Below are 22,038 nucleotides of genomic sequence, written 5' to 3'. Positions count from 1 at the left end.
TGATCATAGTCCTTGTTTCACCAAGCAATCTTAGCGGTAGGCAGGCACAGACACGCGCGCACACACGCACACACACACACACACACACACACACACACACACACACACATGTACACATATATATGCCTACCACTAAGATCACGGACTCGCTCTGGGCCCTGTTCGACAAAGCGATCTTAGTGCTATGACTGCTAAGCCTTTGTTAAAGTATGGGAGCTACGATCATCTTAGCACTAAGATCACGGAGTCGCTCAGGACCTTAAGACTATCCAATAATACCTCCTGAGCATGCCCATACAGGTTACGACTACCGTACCAGTTAAAACCACCAATAACATAAAATGGGGAGCAAACGAAACTGTTTCCCAGTTGTTGTTTTCATATGTTTGCTTTTCAGTTGAAAATATACTAAGTTAGCGATATTATATCCAAAACTTTCTACCAGCGCTTTGTAAGCACACAATGAATACCGCTACATGGTTTTATTTCTTAAATATAAATTGATTTAAAACCTTTACAAATGTACAAAAGACATCGCACGATACACAAGTGCTGATGGGTATATTAAACATCTTATCTTTGAAAATGAATATATTTGATTTTTCGGCTCAAATATACAACATGTAAAACCTGGTGGGGGTCATGTGGTTGCAAATGTATTTGTTATCCCAGTCTTCATTGAACCAATTTATTTTTACATACAATTAGACAGCCGCTGATTACTTTTTATAAACTGTTGCAGGAATGAGTGATGGTTGACAGACATAATTAAATTTAACTGTTCTTTCAATTTTCAAATGCATGAAACACAAACTCAGTCTGCTTTCGCTTCCCCCTCAGTTCATATTGTAGTGACAAACAAAGAATAATGTATGACAATTTTATACCTTACTGGAGGAGAGAAGTGTTACAGACAGTAACCGAGGGAATGGACGAAATATACTGAGGCATTACGGTACCTTTAAATAACAATACCGGGCTGAACATAATGTTAGAACTATTCTCCCAAGAAGTTAAAGAAGCGCTCTTGCAACATTCTGATGTGGAGTTACTGTACCTTTAAAAAACAATACCGGGCTGAACATAATGTCAGAACTATTCTCCCAAGAAGTTAAAGAAGCGCTCTTGCAACATTTCGATGTGGAATTACTGTGCCTTTAAAAAACAATACCGGGCTGAACATAATGTTAGAACTATTCTCCCAAGAAGTTAAAGAAGCGCTCTTGCAACATTCCGATGTGGAGTTTCTCCATTGTGTTTCAATGGAGTTGAGGATGAAAAACAACTCAATTCTCATCACGGACGTTTACTCCGTTGAAAACATTCTGATACAAATGGTAAGCTGTCACTCCAGTGAGTGAGTATTGTTTTACGCTGCTTTTAACAACATTCCAGGAATATCACTGCGGGGGACACCTGGGCCCGCTTGCACAAAGCTGTCTTAGCACTGTGACTATCTTAAGTCTATGGAAGAGTACGGAAAATCGAACCCGGGTCTTCGACGTGACGAGCGAACACTTTAACCACAATCTACCCCACCGCCCAACTCCAATTCGAAATGATACACGAATTATACACAGTATACACGCTCTTAAAATAGGGGATCGTGAAACATAAATGTTAATACCAAGTTTTTAAACAAAGGTTAGTGCTGACGACAAACGTCCTATACAAGAACGTTTATCTAAGACAAAATTGTTATGGATGAGCAACTTTTTTATTACAATTAGGCGACGTTTCGGTGTAGATTCTAACACCGTTATCAAGCAAATGACAGAATCTACACCGAAACGTTGCCCAATTGTAATAAAGAAGTTGCTCATCCATAACAATTTTGTCTTAGTTACCATTCCAACTTCTAAATGCCACTCAAAGAAGAACGTTTATGTCTGCACAATTTACACCAAAACACATTCTATAGTTTGCACATGTTTCACTCAGAGGCACGAATACGTGCGTTGGGTGTCATTCTTGATTTTGACACTTTCAAGGAAGGCCGATTAATCTCCATGGACCATTATTTCTGCCAATCTCAATGATTCTGCTTATCATACAATTGTGATTTACTTCATTCATTGTTTGTGTACGAACGCGCGATACGGCGTCTACAACACGCGGATCGTCGACGGGCTATTGACATGCTGGATACTAGCGGTCAGCCTGCAGTGGCCAATACGTTCCATGTCAAATTGGATATTGAAAATGTTATGAATGATGCTCCAGAAATTTCACACATTGAAAACGCATAGAGATTTTTAAAGGACATGTAACCCATATTAATGAACAAGTGAACGTTTGAAATGCAACATGAGGATGTGTGTAGACTAGTTATCAGAGTTCAAATCTCCGTCTGATCACAAAAACACATCTTCCTCATTTAAACTATACCTCAAAATACAAATTTAATGTACGCTTTTCAAAAGTCAAAACATTTATTACATCCTTTTTTGTATCCAGATAGAGTTGTGTAATGTTATAGTGATATTTACTGTTACTTCAATCAATCAGAAATACTATACATCAGTACAAATAACTGATACCAATGAGGACACAAGTAAACCAATTCTCAAAGCATCCATGCACTACTATAGCCTCCACAAATAGCTGAACGCTCGTTGTGTTATATATTTGTTCAGCACACGTTGAAGCCTCGATGAGCTATGTTGTTTAACTGATAATCTAGAGGCTTGAACCATACCTAACTACGTGAACAGGTTTCTCATTTAGTTCTGTCATTGTGAGTGAGTGAGTCGGGTTTTACGCTGCTTTGAACAGTATTCCAGTTATATCACGGCGTGTCAGCTTAATGTGGGAGGAAAGCCCGAAGTGATGCAGGTCTCAGACGGTATCCCCTTATTGGTAAAACCCAGGAGCACGGGTATGGTGCTGACAAACCTAGAAACATAATCGGGGCGAACCCTGTCACAATGCGTTCCTTTAACAAATGTCCTTTACAAATCAGGTCAGATTTCTACACGTGAAAGATCGTCCTCTGTTTAATGACTGACATGGTGAATTACGTTTACAAGAGCCGATCTGGACTTCTTGTCGGTTGTCAATTTTGTATATCTTCAACTGTGTATGGAGATAAAAATTACTCCATTTTAAAATTCAGCGGCGCAGATTTTGAATACTTTTACATATCTGGCAGACGTAACATACAGCAGGCCGTCACCATCAAGACAGACACCAACAGGATATTCCAGACCATCCTGTTGTGTGAGGACATCTCTGACAAACTACCCCAACTCTGTCAGCTGAATCACCTTGTGGGAGTGATAGTCTACAAGCAGGATATCTCCTGTGCTGGTTGTTGTGATACCTAGAGGCCATGTCAGAGCTCTGTCTCCTGTGGGAGTGTAGGTGAAAACAGCGTCCCCTTCACTGGTCACACATACAAGGGATTTTACGTCTCCTTCACTGACTATCAAGTTGTTCTTCCTGGTGACGTGGATGAAGTCTGGACTCCTTATCACTCCCGTGTTGATAGACCTCAGTCTCCTCCCTGTCATGTCCAATATGTCCACAAAGTGAGACTGTCCATCTGTACCCGCCGCCAGCTGTGAAGGACTCAGACAGGCCAGAGCGTAGTAATCCTTGCTTGTTTTGATGGTTGACAGTAATACAGGACCTGGGGTAACATTCACTATGACTATTTCCTTACTGTCTGGAACACTGACAGCAATCTGACTCTCACATAACTTGGCTATTTGCCAAGGATCACTAGAAAGCAGAAGCTGATTATGAAAGGATTTGAAGTTTGATGTGTAATATGTTTTGAGTCTGTTGTTATTGTAATCTGCAACTACCACCACTTTGATGCCATCAACAGTCAACACTGTGACGTCACGCACCAAAGGATCCTTCCCGTCCCCATCTTCCTTGCAATCAATGGTGTGATGTAGAACAGGAAAAGACACAGGGTCACTCACATCATGGACGACTTGAACCTCCCCCAGCTGTAGCTCATCAACTGCTTTACTCAGCTTGTCCAGGTCGTGTGTGAATACAACGCTTCTTGCTGCTGGTCTGTTGTCCGTGTCTCTGTTGTCTGGAGACTTCTCACCCACCGAATCATAGACGGCATACATGTCCATCTCACAGTTGGACGTCACAGCATTGGCTGTGAACTCATACTGCTGCTGGTACATCTGTAGCTCGATCTCCTGGGATTTTATATCTGCTTGTAACTCACTTAATTGTTCATCAGTAGCTTTGTCGATGTCTCCAAGGAGTTGCTTCTCTTTTCTTAAAATAGCACGCATCACTGTTTCTCGTGCCTTCATGACTTGATCTTTGAGGGTTTGTGAATTACTCTTTACATCTTGAATTGTAGATTTTCTCTGGGTTATGATATTATTCGCAGCTGCAATGTTGATTCCGAGTTTCTCTATTTTCTTTGTAAGTTGTTCCTTCACAAGAGGGGTCATACTCTCTATTGTATCAACATCCTTACATGCCCTGTGTTTTATACTGCAGCATATCGTGCATATTGCCTGCTTGCAGTCTTTACAGAACAACTCTATCGGTTTATCTCTGTGGACTTGACACATGAAGCGACGCTTGACCTTTGTCTTGGTGTGATCAGACAAGTGAGCTACTTCATGGTCACACAACCCTGGCATCATGTTGTGCAACTGGAGACATCCTTCACAGTACACAACATCGCAGACAGAGCACCAAGAAGTGGCAGGAGTTGTCTTTCCTTGTTTTGTACAAACACCGCACACATGTTCCTCCACAGCTGAAAAGGCAAATATACTTGATTTCATTTGTCATAAAACATGATGAGAATCGGACATTATCTAGGGATATAGTAACATTAAAGACGTTACTTTTGTCATAAAGGTACAGGCCCATTATGTAGGTGAATATATAACATAACACAGGTTGTAATTAAATATTATTGCTGTTGAAATCCCTGGTCAATAATGAACTACTGTTTATCATAACCAGAACGGGTGTATAGCGCCATTTAAGTTGGGAGTCCAAAATAACAGGAGAGTCAACAATAAGATGTTTATAAATGTTAACGTTACAGGTGCTTTGTCACAGTGGAGGGTCAGCTCTGCGAAGTGCACAGTCTTAATGACAGGGCCAACCGTGTGTCCTCATCGATTTGAAAAGATGTCAGAGACCAGATTTATATTAAATAGAAATGTAAAGTGTTTGTTTCTTGCTGTTATAACACGTTTGGTTTATGAAATCCGACACAGACAATAACGATATATGAGCTAACTTCTGTTTTAGTTTCGAGAACAACCCACATAGCCATTGCTCCTTTGGTTTTAGAACCAGTGTAGCTAACAAAAGACCACCAGAGTTTGAAAAGAAGTATAACCTTTCCGGTGCATGGGATTAATTCAATTAACGCCTTTTTGACTAATTTTTGATGGGGCTACCATGCGACAATGCGACATACTTGTTGCGTTGCGTTGCGTTGCGTTGCGTTGCGTTGTTGCAACAGGTAAAACACTATTCAATGGGTGACGACAAATGGTCAAAATGTGGCGATATGGCATTGTCGCGCTTTTGATAATTTTGACACTTTTGCTTGTTTTTGTTAGGACGACATCACGACAACGTGACAATGTCCATTCTGGTATTCCACAGAACCGATCTAATATCCATAAGTCCAAGAATGTGCTCTTTTGTCTTGGTATTTGTTTTGAACACTTTGAAATAATTATCCACCTCAACACCTTGGATTTTATTGAAAAAAATAAATTGTCCCAGAAAATTCTTGACAAAACCTTATTGTGCTTCTGATATACGCGCCACTAAGATCAACTCCACATATAAAAATCATAACAATTATTTACTAGTTTGTAAACAACATTTACAAGGAGTGACGAGTACCAAGGAGTAGGTGAATACATTGTATGTAATTATACTTAGTTATGGCACTATATGTTTGAGTTACATTAGATTTCATCGGTAGGTCAGGCTGTAATTTGTTTGTCTTTGTGAGATACTTATCCTGCATTAAATCTATTGACATGAAGTCATAATAAGCCATTATATGAGCGAATGCTTGTTTATGTCCGCGCAAGAGTGTGTTTATATATCTCAAACCAAGGTATATTAGTCAGGCAGTACAATAATAAGCTGATTACCCTTTGTGCCGGGACCAAAGTCGTCCATTAGCCCCTGCATTACGTGGCTTGGTTTCAGCTGACTGACCCACTCCTCCACTGGACTGTCAGGGTTGGTCACATTCGTCTGTTGTCTACAGGAGGGACATGGTATGGACTTGGCTTGTACTGCTTCCGGCTGTGTGTAGGTGTATTTTAGCAGACAGGACTTGCAGAATGTGTGATGACAGTGAAGTGTGGCTGGGTCTGTGAACACCTCTGTACAGATGACACAGGTGAGGTGGTTCTCTGTCAGCTTCTTAGCGGTCGCCATCTGAAGCAAATCGGACAGCTAAACGAAGTATAGATGGATGTGTTGAAGACATAATCATAAAACATGTACATGATCGCATTAACCCTGACGTCCAAAGACGTAACATCTTTACAAGCAGTGAGACGGGAGAGAAAAGGAGACGACCCACTGCATTGTATATCTGTGGTGCTGTCTGTGGGTAAAGGGGGGTAACTCTTGTTGTCATACTCTACCCTGAGCAATGAACATGAGGAATGAATACCATGTTTTGAAAACATGATCAACTGTCGTTTCTGTTATGGACCAATTTCCACAAACACAAAGGCATGTTTTATGTTAGTGAAATATCAATAGTGTCACACTCTTTGTCATAGTAGGGTCAGTGGAGGATAAGTTCAATATTTCGTTATAGCACAGTGACTCTTTATTTCACTATCATATTTAATAACATACATTTTCATATGAACTTCCATAAACATTTGATAGATCTTTCATTTTGTATTCTGTCTACGGAAGTTCTACAACATATTTAACCACTATGATTCTGTGCTTCGTAAGAAGCAACTAAAATGTGGATTGGATGACGTGAACACACAAACTTTGACCTGGTCAGCTTTGTGTAACCCTTTGTGTCGGAATTATTGCTCATTCTAGGCCGAGACATGACTATTTACAGATCGCCAGGCTTGAACATTGCTAAATGTGGATTATTTATATCCTGACATTGACAAAAACATCACAGGTTAAGTGAAGGAATGAAGGTTTCCTAACAAAATGTGAGTTGCATGGATCTGAGTGAGTGAGTGAGTGAGTTGGGATTAACGCCGCTTTTAACAGTATTCCAGTTATATCGCGGCGTGTCAGCTTAATGTTAGAGGAAAGCCCGAAGTGATGCAGGTCTCAGACGTTTACCACTTCGGTGAAACCCACGAGCACGGGTATGGTGCTGACAAACCTAGAAACTTAATCGCAGCAAACCGGGATTCGAACCCACAATCATAGGTTTCTGGCGTGCCCAAGGGACCTTAGCGATTCGCGGCGCCTCAGACGACTAGGCCACCCGTGCCCCCGCATTGATCTGAATATTGTAAGACATCAAGTGGCGGTTGATTCTTTGTCTTTCAAGGTCACTTGCCACTCTGGCAGTGTTTGGACTATTTCGTATGGAATGTATTTATTTTGTAAAATTCACGTGAAAACATGATTATCAATCTGACTTCACCTAACTCCTCAACATGTGTCACAAACACTGGTCAATTCCGCACGTATGTATTGTATGTATGTTTTTTTTCTACTATTTCAATATTGTTTGTTTCCTCACTCACTCACTCGCTTACTCACTCACACACGTACTTGCTATTGATCCACCGCACTCCTGTATACACATAGACATGAGGATATATTATACACGCGACATTGTGTGGATGTTGTGGATGTTGTTCAAGGGGACCTTGACCTTGACCTCATTTCTACTTTCGTTTTAACGGGTCACTATGACCTCAGATAAATGTAGGCAAAACCTTGTATTTGTATCACAAATTGTGTTAATTTGGAAAAGGTTACGATAAAAGTAAGTGAAATATCAAAACATTGAAAAACAGACTCCATGTCCCTTATGGGCCACCGTAGTTATTTATACATGGCAATATATCGTAGTTGTATCATACGGAATACAATCTGTCGTGGTACAACCCGCAACGATAGGAGAAGAGTTGCGTCCCTTAGAATAAACTGGAACAAATTATATTTGTTCACAACTCGTGTCCGATGATTTTGCCTTTGAGACTATAAGTTGTGTTAAATCGATTAAGTTATGGACTATGGACGATGGGCGATGGGAAAAGAAAGTATACACTTGATAAATGGATTTGAAATTGTGAGCCCCGTGTTCTTTGAGACGTCGTGCGCACGTCACCTGTGAGATACTCATTGATATGATGCGTGTGATATTGCCTTTGATTATCGTATCAAAAACATCATCATCGAATAACCATTCCTTGTTTGTTTTCTTTGTAGCCACCCTCACACGTGTGTGTACTGTCTTTAGCCCGGCAGTTAACGGCGGACTTTAAATATAAATAACTCTGGTACAGATAAACTAGTGATCATTGATGTTTGAGAGTACAATACAGAGAGGAAATTTATTTGAAAAAAATCAACTTTGTGGTATAGATATACATCAAGAAGAACACCCAGCACTATGGGGAAAGTGTTGAAGTATGGAGAGCTCTGATCGGTTCACAGGCAAGTGGACAGATTTCACCTATATCTCTGTGTCCGCCTTAACGGGGGACACAACGATGGCGTACAGGATTGTGTTGTGTACAACTGTTCATATCACAACATGGACCACGGGATCGATCACTGCATCATCTATTGAACAAGCGATGTTCACACTGGATTCTGTGCCGCCAACGTGTTTCAAAGGTGAGATATGTATGAATGTACAGGACAGAACAACCTTGTTAATATACCAAAAACTGGACAGTATCCACGAAGTTAGGAGACATCCGTTTGTTTCACTGTTTCACGGTTGCCGGTGTCATAGATTCGAACCCGAGACATACTAGTGGGGACTTCGCAGGATTGCAATCAGCAATTATACATCAGATTAAGGAATCTAAAGACAGATTATCAAGAGACAAACGATCTTTGAGAGAAGAACTTCATTCAATCAAGGCAGAGGTGAACTAAGAACAGAAGTCAGAAGTCAGTGTGAACAGAGAAGAACAGGTTATTCTCAGACTAGATGTTGACGAAGTATCCAACAAAGTAGATGAACTGTATTACTGGTCTGACAGTATTAGTGAGCTAGAGTCTAGAGTAGAACATCAGAAAAGACAGAGCAGACGAAATAATTTGTTTGTATTTGGGGTTCCAGAGGGAATAGAGGAATCTTATAAAGTGTGCAAGGAAAAGATACTAGACATTTTTAATAGAGCCAGACATCAGAATCCTACAGTACACTTTTCTGAGGCCGAGTTACAGGATCCAGACACCCACACACGGAAGGCACACGTCCACAAGGTCAGAGCGTGTAAACATTCCTTGTAAGGTCATCTACACATTAGTCCTTGTTTCACAAAGCAATCTTAGCGGGAGGCAGGCACAGACACGCACAGACACGCACTCACACACACACACGCACACACACGCGCACACGCACGCACACACACGTACACATACACACACGCACACATACACACACGCACACATACACGCATACACACGCACACGCACGCACGCACGCACGCACACGCAAGCACGCACGCACACATACACGCACACACACGCACGCACACGCACATATACACGCACGCACGCACACGCACGCACGCACGCACATATACACACACACGCAAACATACACGCACGTACACACACGCACGCACACACGCGCACACGCACACACACGCACACACACGCACACATACACGCACACACACGCACACATACACGCACACATACACGCACGCACACACACGCACGCAATATTCCAGCAATATCACGGCGGGGGACACCGGAAATGGGCTTCACACATTGTACCCATGTCAGTAATCAAGCCCGGGCTTCGGCGTGACGAGCGAACGCTTTAACCACTACGCTACCCGACCGCCCCCCCCGACATCATATGAAAAGCACAACTGTTATTCATGTCAATATATCATATTTGTATCATATGGAATACAGTCTATTCTGGTACAATCCGTATCGACAGGAGCAGAGTTGCGTCCCTTACGCGTACCAGGAATTGATCGAGGTTTCGAATCCCGGTTCGCCCTCATTATGTTCCTAGGTTTGTCAGCGCCGTACCAGTTTTCGAAGAGCCGCTAAATCAAATTCACTCACTCATTTAACACATGTACTATGATTTGTACCAGTTTATAAAGAGATAAAAATGCATTTTAAATTTGACTGGAATGAACAAATATCAATCTAATCGTACCAAATTTTAACTGTAATGTTTGAGATTAAGTTACGTAAGGGAGGTCGGGGCAGATTTCTGAAGTTCATTTCCTTCTGCCGGTTAGAAGAATTTGACAGTGATAGAACGGACGGAAGACGGACGGCGGGCAGCACGCTCACTACAAGTTCATTTAGACATTACCCGTGAAGATCCGGGGTAGAATAGGTCTTCAGTAACTCATGCTTGCGACTATGCTTGTCGTAATAGTCGACTAGCTGCATCGGGTGGTCAGGCTCGCTGAGAATGTAGATGCATGTCATCGTATCCCAATTATCGAAAATTGCGTGGATCGATGCTAACGATTGTCTGGTCCGTCATAAAGCTGGAATATTGCTGAGCGCGGCGTTAAACAACAAACAAACAAATCATTTAGACATTCGATCCTGTTGATTTGATGTGATAGTTACGGAAAGATAGACATCACTGCTGCATAAACGTACCTTCGTATACATGTACGTTGAGGAACACAAACACACCCGACTTAATGCAATCAAATGTTACCTCTCCTCACCAAAGACACATATTACAATGGGCTGCACACAAAACTATTAATTTAATGTTCCTCGTGCACATTGTTGCCCAAGGAGAAGAGGGAGATGGGACATTACATGCGGAGTTACAAACGGATATGTCACGGAAATTGGCCATTGTTTTGAATGTGACGTGTCTTTTCGCCATTACCTCTAAGGAGGTTGTACTTTTGTTTAGTAAGACCTCATCTTATGAGGTTTTACTTTATCCGGGTATGATCTGATAAGTAGAGAAGTTTGTAGTTTGGACTTAGTGTTTCAAACTTCCAATGTCCTAAGACCAAAGACAAGAAATGAAACGTGTTCATTATGGGTGACGGGAATCAGGCCAACAACCTCTTGATCAGTTGTCAGACACTCTAGCCATTAGACCACACAACTGGTTGAAGGTAGGTGGTTCGTTTGAAGGTTGTTTTTTTTCTTCTCCAATTTGCTTATAATCGTTTTAAATTCTGTAGTCTCTTACGGGTATTAACTACCCAAATGTCATTTAATTAAATATTTAGGGTCATATAAAGTACATCAAAATTACCATTGTGCCAATCTAACTTTTTGTGTGGACAATATTTAATACTACTGCCTGACATAGAACCTAACCATAGGACCTTAGTTTTGTTAATATTGATCTTTGGACCAGACATTGTATAATGTATCAAGTATATTAAGCGCAATACGTAAACTTTGTTAAGATCCATCTAAAAATAAGTCTGTATCATTAGCATATTGATCAGTTTTGGATTCATTATCATTTAGTCTGATAGGAGCCTAATATTTTTGCTGATACACCGTCCTGATATAAAACCTATTTGGTTTTCATGTATTAGTGTTGGCAATAAACTTTAATACAATTTGCTATGCAGCAACTTAGTATTTTGTACAAAGTATTTAATAGAGTAATGGGTCTCCAATTTTTAAGTATTCTTCTGTCTTTATTGGGTTTAGGTATGGTAGTTACAACACCCCTATTCATAGTTAGTGTCAGTCGATTATTCTCAAGGTATCCTTTATAAATCTATAAACCCAAACAGAGATATCTGTCCAGATATTTTTAAAAAATTCAACTGAGAACCCATCTATACTTTATTACTTTTCATTTTATGGACTACTTCTGCTATTTCTTTTTTTTTGTAAGGGTAATTCAAGTTCATCAATTATTTTTTTTTAAATTCGGGGAGTGATTATATTTTCAAGGTCTCTTAAGTCATTATGTTCAACCTCAGATGATATTGAATATAGTGAATGGTAGAATTGTTTTTGTTCTTCAAGTTTTTGTTTACAGTTAGTTATTATATCTCCATCATCATTTAAAATTGAATATTTTGTTTTGGAAGTATAAACTCTAGTTTCTAATTTACAAAAAATATTTTGTTGGTATTTCGCCTTCCTCATACCAGTTATTTCTATTTCTTATAGTAGTTCCTTGAATTTCTTCTTCTTTAATTTTTTCAAATTTATTTTTTAATTGGCTTAATTCATTTAATTTATTTCCATTGATGTTTTGGAAATACTATCCTCTATCTCAGAAATATTATTTTCAAGTTTTTCACGTTCTTTATTTTTTATTTTTTTTAGAAATGCAGAGACAGAGATAGATTTTCCTCTAATTTTCATTAACAATATTTCTTGGAAGAGAGAATCGTTTATTGATAATTTCAAATCTTCGTCATCAACAATGTTATCATTAATAGAAGATTTGTCTTTGTATTCATTTTTAGTCTCTGCAATTGTATTTTTGACAAGATCAATATAATGTTTTTAATATAAAAGAGAGGTATTAAATTTCCAGTATCCTTTACGCTATCTTTATTTCCAGCATTTGTTAGAGTAAGGGAAATAACGGAGTGATCCGATTTGTATTCTGGCAAAATTGATGAATCTATTGTCATATCTAATAAATCTTGTGAGGTTATGAAGAAGTCTAACCTTGCTTGTTGGCGGGGTTTTTTTTCCACCACGTACATTTTTCTGCATCTTTATTTAGTTGTCTCCAAACATCCAGAAGATCTAGTTCTTCAATTTTATCTATTAATAATTTTCTTGCTTTTGGATTATTTACATGTTTGTAGTTTTCAAGATCTACATTTGGGTTTAACACTAAATTCTAATCCCCACAAATGACCTTTGAGCTATTGTGAAATTCGGCCATTTAAAAAAAAATAAGCTTATAAAATTCAGGTTTATCGTCATTTGTATCGTCATTGTATTGTGCCCTCTTCTATGTATGAATGCTTTAAAATCTTAAGGCCGAAAGTGATGCTGGTCTCGGACGTTTACCACTTCGATGAAACTCACGAGCACGGGTATGGTGCTGACAAACCTAGAAACATAATCGGGGCAAACCGGGATTCGAACCCACAATTACATGGTTAAGGGACGTAACTCTGCACAGCGAACGCGGCGCCTCAGACGACTGGGCCATCCGTGCCCCCTTACCACACTTAGAAGAACTTGGGTAATGGTGAAATATTTTGTTGTGGATATAACATGATGTCAGAGGGGTATATCTACAAAACTTTTAGTCATTTGAGCAGATTGTTTTGCTGGGAAATATATAGGGGTCTGTGACCTTTGGACAATGGCCAAACCTGTTGTGATAAAGTACGTATTTGCAGAAAAAAACAACGCCTAAATCTTGGACTCACGTGTTCTCAGTTTCATCGATAAAAACAACATGGAATTAAACTTTAATAAGCAATTTATTCTTCACAACTGACACCAGGCAGTAGCAGAAGGCATGGCATGTCCCGTGTGTCAGAGACAGAGACAGTTCAGGTAAGTGTAGGTTTTGAAGTTTGTTATATGAGTAATATATGTAAAAACATCTCGATTTTACGTTTTCACTTGTCTTAGACAAAATATTGGAATATATTAATTAAACAAATTAAAAAACCCCAAGAAAGCAGTGAAGCTGATCATCCAAATCCAGCCCCACCCTGGTATCAGTGTTATTATGATGATGATAAATGATTGGAACGCAGTGACAAACTGAATCAGTGCCTTCATTTTGGACTAAGCTGTAATAAGGGACCGTTTAAGTCAGTGGGAAGTAAAGGTGAAGTGAATGAGTTTAATTTCTACTCACAAAAGGACACTATGGCTTCGTGTATAGATAAAAAGGCATATGTAGCTTCAGGTATACACATAGGCCATATGTAGTTTCATGCATATACAAAATGTCACTATATAGTTTCACGTATATACAAAATGTCACTATATAGTTTCACATATATAAAAATTGTCACAATAAAGTTTCCATATATACAAAATGTCACAATATAGTTTTACGTATATACAAAATGTCACTATATAGCTTCACGTATATACAACATGTCACTATATAGTTTCACGTATATACAAAACGTCACGAAATAGCTTCACGTATATACAAAATGTCACTATATAGTTTCACGTATATACAAAATGTCACTTTATAGTTTCACGTATATACAAAATGTCGCTATATAGTTTCACGTATATACAAAATGTCAGTATATAGTTTTATGTGTGCACAACACCACTCTATAGTTTCATATATATATCATGGTTAACATTTATTCTAAAGTTATCTTATAATAATTAGATCTACATCAAGTGCTTTTATGAATTATCATGGAACTGGGTTTAGTATTCCCCTCTGTCTAGCCATCCATTTAGCATAGGACACAACCAATCATATATCAACCAATCACATTCCTTTTTATTGTTCAATTTTTTGTTAAATACATACTGTAGCCAAGTTTAGTCAGAGAAGGGGTTTGACTCTCTTACCAAGCAGACCTCTCTCCCACAGCCCAGAGTGTGTACCGACTCTCTGTGGCACCCTCAGTTATTATCTAAGTATATTGTAAATTGTTAATTGTTCTTGTAAATAAAATTAGTCTTCTGTGATATATACACAACGCCACTCTGTAGTTTCATATATACAGAAGACCACACCATAGTTTCATATGTACACAACACTACACTATAGTTTCATATCTACACAACACCACTCTGTAGTTTCATATATACACACCACCACACTTTAGTTCCATATATACACAACACAACTCTGTAGTTTCATATATACACAACACCACTCTGTAGTTTCATATATACACAACACCACTCTGTAGTTTCATATATACACAACACCACTGTGTAGTGTCCTATATACACCACACTCTGTAGTTTCACATATACACAACACCACTCTGTAGTTTCATATATACACAACACCACTCTGTAGTTTCATATATACACAAGACCACACTATAGTTTCATATGTACACAACACTACACTATAGTTTCATATCTACACAAAACCACTTTAGTTTCATATATATACACCACCACACTTTAGTTTCATATATACACAACACCACTCTTTAGTTTCATATATACATAACACCACACTATAGTTTCATATATACACAACACCACTCTGTAGTTTCATATATACACAACACCACTCTTTAGTTTCATATATACACAACACCACGCTATAGTTTCATATATACACAACACCACTCTGTAGTTTCATATATACACAACACCACTCTTTAGTTTCATATATACATAACACCACTCTGTAGTTTCATATATACACAAAACCACTCTGTAGTTTCATATATACACAACACCACTCTTTAGTTTCATATATACACAACGCCACTCTGTAGTTTCATATATACACAACACCACTCTGTAGTTTCGTATGTACATAACACCACTCTGTAGTTTCCGGAATAACAAAAGGCGCCATTCCAGCAGTTGCCTCATGTACAAACAACGCTTTGTGAAAATATTGAATCGTTTATGAGTTATGTGTTAAAATTACATCTGAACGAAGTCCAATTTTTTGCCTTGGAATCGAAAATTATAAGGAATAAATATATCATAAATAGCAAAGTTCAGAACTTGTCTTGATTTTTATGCCATGTTTTATATGTGAAACATTGTGAACAGCTGAAAAAGGAACCCTACTCTCATTTGCACATATGTCCTAAGTGCTGACGAGGAAACGATCATTTGTTTTACAAATTCCTGTAAGCGGCGCAAAATTTGAATACGTTTACATATCTTCTGGAAGTAACATACAGCAGGCCGTCAGCATCAAGACAGACACCATCAGGATATTCCAGACCATCCTGTTGTGTGAGGACATCTCTGACAAACTGCCCCGACTCTGTCAGCTGAATCACCTTGTGGGCGCTAGAGTCTACAAGCAGGATATCTCTCGTGCTGGTTGTTGTGATACCCCGAGGATATGACAGAGCTCTGTCTCCTGTGGGAGTGTAGGTGAAAACAGCGTCTCCATCACTGGTCACACATACAAGAGATTTTACTTTCCCTTCACTGACTACCAAGTTGTTGTTCCTGGTGACGTGGATGTGGTCTGGATTCCCTGTCACCCCCGTGTTGATAGACCTCAGTATCCTCCCTGTCATGTCCAGTATGTCCACAGAGTGAGACTGTCTCCATGTACCTGCCGCCAGCTGTGAAGGACTCAGAGAGGCTAGAGCGTAGTACACCTTGCTTGTTTTGATAGTCGACAGTAATACAGGATCTGGGGTAACATTTACTGTAACTATTTCCTCACTGCCTGGAACACTGACAGCTATCTGACTTTCACTTAACTTGGCTATTTGCCAAGGATAATTAGAAAGCAGGAGCTGATTATGAAAGGATTTGAAGTTTGATGTGTAATATGTTTTGAGTCTCTTGTTATTGTAACCTGCAACTACCGTTACTTTGATGCCATCAACAGTCAACACTGTGACGTCACGCACCGAAGGATCCTCCCCGTCCCCATCTTCCTTGCAGTCAATGGTGTGATGTAGAACAGGATAAGACTCGGGGTCACTCACTCCATGGACGACTTGAACCTCCCCCAGCTGTAGCTCATCAACTGCTTTACTCAGCTTGTCCAGGTCGTGTGTGAATACAACCCTTCCTGCTGCTGGTCTGATGTCCGTGTCTCTGTTGTCTGAAGACGTCAAACCCACCGAATCATAGATGGCATACATGTCCATCTCACAGTTGGACGTCACAGCATTGGCTGTGAACTCATACTGCTGCTGGTACATCTGTAGCTCGATCTCCTGGGATTTTATATCTGCTTGTAACTCACTTAATTGTTCATCAGTAGCTTTATCGATGTCACCAAGGAGTTGTTTCTCCTTTCTTAAAATAGCACGCATCACTTTTTCCCGTGTCTTTGTGACTTGAACTTTGAGGGTTTGTGAATTACTCTTCACATCTTGAATTGTAGATTTTCTCCAGGTTATGTTATTATTCGTAGCCGCCATGTTGATTCTGAGCTGCTCTATTTTGTTTGTCAGTTGTTCCTTCACAAGAGGGGTCATACTCTCAATTGTATCAACATCCTTACACGTCCTGTGTCTTATACTGCAGCATATCGTGCATATTGCCTGCTTGCAGTCTTTACAGAACAACTTCACCTTTTCATCTCTGTGGACTTGACACATGAAGCAACGCTTGACCTTTGTCTTGGTGTGATCAGACAAGTGAGCTACTTCATGGTCACACAACCCTGGCATCATGTTGTGCATCTGGAGACATCCTTCACAGAACACAACATCGCAGACAGAGCACCAAGAAGTGGCAGGAGTTGTCTTTCCTTGTTTTGTACAAACACTGCACACATGTTCCTCCACAGCTAAAAAGACAAGTGTTCTTTGTTTCATTTGTCATAAAACATGATAAGAATCGGACATTATCTAGGGATATAATAACATTAAAGACGTTACTTTTGTCATAAAGGTACACGCCCATTATGTAGGTGAATATATCACATAACACAGGTTGTAATTAGATACTATTTTGCTGTAGGAATCCCTGGTCAGTATCTGAGCTAGTGTTTATCATAACCAGAACGGGTGTATAGCTCCATTTAAGTTGGGAGTCCAAAATGACAGGAGAGTCAACAATAAGATGTTTATAAATGTTAACGTTACAGGTGCTTTGTCACAGTGGAGGGTCAGCTCTGCGAATTGCACCGTCTTAATGACAGGGCCAACGATGTGTCCTCATCGATTTGAAAAGATGTCAGAGACCAGATTTATATTAAATAGAAACGCAAAGTGTTTGTTTCTTGCTGTTATAACACGTTTGGTTTATGAAATCCGACACAGACAATAACGATATATGAGCTAACTTCTGTTTTAGTTTCGAGAAACAACCCACATATACCATTGCTCCTTTGGTTTTAGAACCAATGGAGCTAACAAAAGACCACCAGAGTTTGAAAAGAAGTATAACCTTTCCGGCGCATGGGATTAATTCAATTAACACCTTTTTTACATATTTTTGATGGGGCTACGATGCGACAATCCGACATACTTTCACCTTGAAAAATGTCGTGATGTTGCATTGTCACCCTTTGGTAAAACAGTATTCAATGGGTGACGACAAATGGTCAAAATGTGGCGATGTGGCATTGTCGCGCTTTTGGTAATTTTGACACTTTTGCTTGTTTTTTTTAGGACGACAATACGACAACGTGACAATGTCCATTCTGGTTTTCAACAGAACCGATCTAATATCCATTAGACCAAGAATGTGCTCTTTTGTCTTGGTATTTGTTTTGAACACTTTGAAATAGTTATCCGCCTCAACACCTTGGATTTTATTGAAAAAAATAAATTGTCCCAGAAAATTATTGACAAAACCTTATTGTGCTTCTGATATACGCGCAACTAAGATCAACTCCACATATAAAAATCATAACAATTATTTACTAGCTTGTAAACAACATTTACAAGGAGTGACGAGTACCAAGGGGTAGGTGAAATCATTGTATGTAATTATATTTAGTTATAGCACTATATGTTTGAGTTACATTAGATTTCATCGGTGGGTCAGGCTGTAATTTGTTTGTCTTTGTGAGATACTTACCCTGCATTAAATCTATGGACCTGAAGTCATAATAAGCAATTCTATGAGCAAATTCTCGTTTATGTCCGCGCAAGAGTGTGTTTATTTATCTCAAACCAAGGTATATTAGTCAGGCAGTACAATAATAAGCTGATTACCCTTTGTGCCGGGACCAAAGTCGTCCATCAGCCCCTGCATGACGTGGCTTGGTTTCAGCTGACTGACCCACTCCTCTACTGGTCTGTCAGGGTTGGTCACATTCGTCTGTTGTCTACAGGAGGGACATGGTATGGACTTGGCTTGTACTGCTTCCGGCTGTGTGTAGGTGTATTTCAGCAGACAAGACTTACAGAATGTATGATGACACTGAAGTGTGGCAGGGTCTGTGAACACCTCTGTACAGATGACGCAGGTGAGGTGGTTTTCTGTTAGCTTCTTAGCGGTCGCCATCTGAAGCAAATCGGACAGCTAAAGGAAGTATAGATGGATGTGTTGTAGACATAATCATAAAACATGTACATGATCGCATTAACCCTGACGTCCAAAGACATAACATCTTTACAAGCAGTGAGACGGGAGAGAAAAGGAGACGACCCACTGCATTGTATATCTGTGGTGCTGTCTGTGGGTAAAGGGGGGTAACTCTTGTTGTCATACTCTACCCTGAGCAATGAACATGAGGAATGAATACCATGTTTTGAAAACATGATCAACTGTCGTTTCTGTTATGGACCAATTTCCACAAACACAAAGGCATGTTTTATGTTAGTGAAATATCAATAGTGTCACACTCTTTGTCATAGTAGGGTCAGTGGAGGATAAGTTCAATATTTCGTTATAGCACAGTGACTCTTTATTTCACTATCATATTTAATAACATACATTTTCATATGAACTTCCATAAACATTTGATAGATCTTTCATTTTGTATTCTGTCTACGGAGGTTCTACAACATATTTAACCACTATGATTCTGTGCTTGGTAAGAAGCAACTAAATCGAGGATTGGATGACGTGAACACACAAACTTTGACCTGGTCAGCTTTGTGTAACCCTTTGTGTCGGAATTATTGCTCATTCTAGGCCGAGACATGACTATTTACAGATCGCCAGGCTTGAACATTGCTAAATGTGGATTATTTATATCCTGACATTGACAAAAACATCACAGGTTAAGTGAAGGAATGAAGGTTTCCCAACAAAATGTGAGTTGCATGGATCTGAGTGAGTGAGTGAGTGAGTTGGGATTAACGCCCCTTTTAACAGTATTCCAGTTATATTGTGGCGTGTCAGCTTAATGTGAGAGGAAAGCCCGAAGTGATGCAGGTCTCAGACGTTTACCACTTCGGTGAAACCCACGAGCACGGGTATGGTGCTGACAAACCTAGAAACATAATCGCAGCAAACCGGGATTCGAACCCACAATCATAGGTTTCTGGCGTGCCCAAGGGACCTCAGCGATTCGCGGCGCCTCAGACGACTAGGCCACCTGTGCCCCCGCATTGATCTGAATATTGTAAGACATCAAGTGGCGGTTGATTCTTTGTCTTTCAAGGTCACTTGCCACTCTAGCAGTGTTTGGACTATTTTGTATGGAATGTATTTATTTTGTAAAATCCACGTGAAAACATGATCATCGAATTGTCTTCACTTAACTCCTCAACATGTGTCACAAACACTGGTCAATTCCGCATGTATGTATTGTATGTATGTATTTTTCTACTATTTCAATATTGTTTGTTTCCTCACTCACTCCCTCGCTTACTCACTCACACACGTACTTGCTATTGATCCACCGCACTCCTGTATACACATAGACATGAGGATATATTATACACGCGACATTGTGTGGATGTTGTGGATGTTGTTCAAGGGGACCTTGACCTTGACCTCATTTCTACTTTCGTTTTAACGGGTCACTATGACCTCAGATAAATGTAGGCAAAACCTTGTCTCCCTAGCTGGTGTTAGTTTATGTTGATAACAGTACATTTGATAACAGTAAATCTTATCCTTAATCCGCGATGTAGATTCAGCTGCTAACTGACGTGATACAGAAATATATGGATTTAATCATTGTTGACTCCTGTCGCATAGATCTACATCGATATAAAGCTTTCTGTGTTCAGCTGAAACCGAGGTGCTTGCAGGTTTACATTATAACACAGGTAACGCAGCAATGTACTGTTAGCGAATGTAAAATCTATATTTGTGGATGAAATGTTATCTAACTACGTGACATACCGATATTACGATGAGCGCGTCTTCTCTCTGAAGGCGTCTCACGTCCTGGTTGCTGCCTCGTGTCACGTGACATAACTTAAACCACGTGATCCGTTGACGTCCGTTGACAACCTAATAATAGTTTACACATGTGTTTGTGACCACTCAGAATACATCGTGCTAAAATGGACATACATAGTTTCTCATATTATCTAGTGAACCAGAGTATATTTGCAATATCATATGAAAAGCACAACTGTTATATATGGTGGCCCATAAGGGACATGGAGTATGAATATTTTTGTATCACAAATTGTGTTAATTTGGAAAAGGTTACGATAAAAGTAAGTGAAATATCAAACCATTGAAAAACAGACTCCATGTCCCTTATGGGCCACCGTAGTTATTTATACATGGCAATATATCGTAGTTGTATCATACGGAATACAATCTGTCGTGGTACAACCCGCAACGATAGGAGAAGAGTTGCGTCCCTTAGAATAAACTGGAACAAATTATATTTGTTCACAACTCGTGTCCGATGATTTTGTCTTTGAGACTATAAGTTGTGTTAAATCCATTAAGTTATGGACTATGGACGATGGGCGATGGGAAAAGAAAGTATACACTTGATAAATGGATTTGAAATTGTGAGCCCCGTGTTCTTTGAGACGTCGTGCGCACGTCACCTGTGAGATACTCATTGATATGATGCGTGTGATATTGCCTTTGATTATCGTATCAAAAACATCATCATCGAATAATCATTCCTTGTTTGTTTTCTTTGTAGCCACCCTCACACGTGTGTGTACTGTCTTTAGCCCGGCAGTTAACGGCGGACTTTAAATATAAATAACTCTGGTACAGATAAACTAGTGATCATTGATGTTTGAGAGTACAATACAGAGAGGAAATTTATTTGAAAAAAATCAACTTTGTGGTATAGATATACATCAAGAAGAACACCCAGCACTATGGGGAAAGTGTTGAAGTATGGAGAGCTCTGATCGGTTCACAGGCAAGTGGACAGATTTCACCTATATCTCTGTGTCC

The 22,038-nt window shown here is 39.5% G+C and overlaps 1 protein-coding gene across 3 annotated transcripts; it reads right to left on the bottom strand.

Moving 5' to 3' along the window:
* Positions 1 to 16: 16 nt before the first annotated feature.
* Positions 17 to 21,086, bottom strand: LOC124111529 (E3 ubiquitin-protein ligase TRIM56-like). Of its 3 annotated transcripts, none has more exons than XM_048383076.1 (3): positions 21,007 to 21,086; positions 18,921 to 19,212; positions 17 to 4,744 (listed from the first exon to the last, which is right to left on the bottom strand). In XM_048383076.1, the coding sequence occupies exons 2-3, from the start codon at positions 19,210 to 19,212 to the stop codon at positions 3,240 to 3,242; spliced, it is 1,797 nt and encodes a 598-aa protein (XP_048239033.1). In that variant the 5' UTR covers positions 21,007 to 21,086; the 3' UTR covers positions 17 to 3,239. The 3 variants fall into 3 exon arrangements, with proteins under 3 accessions (XP_048239033.1, XP_048239032.1, XP_048239031.1); XM_048383075.1 differs by lacking the exon at positions 18,921 to 19,212 and adding an exon at positions 6,117 to 6,408 and having other exon boundaries at positions 21,007 to 21,062; XM_048383074.1 differs by lacking the exon at positions 17 to 4,744 and adding an exon at positions 15,776 to 17,545.
* Positions 21,087 to 22,038: the final 952 nt, after the last annotated feature.

Source organism: Haliotis rufescens, unplaced genomic scaffold (genome assembly GCF_023055435.1).
Source record: "Haliotis rufescens isolate VD_foot unplaced genomic scaffold, xgHalRufe1.0.p SCAF_44, whole genome shotgun sequence".
In the NCBI taxonomy this organism is placed as follows: Eukaryota; Metazoa; Mollusca; class Gastropoda; order Lepetellida; family Haliotidae; genus Haliotis; species Haliotis rufescens.
Note: the sequence above shows the minus strand (reverse complement) of the source record. Positions and strands in the feature narration are given on the sequence as shown.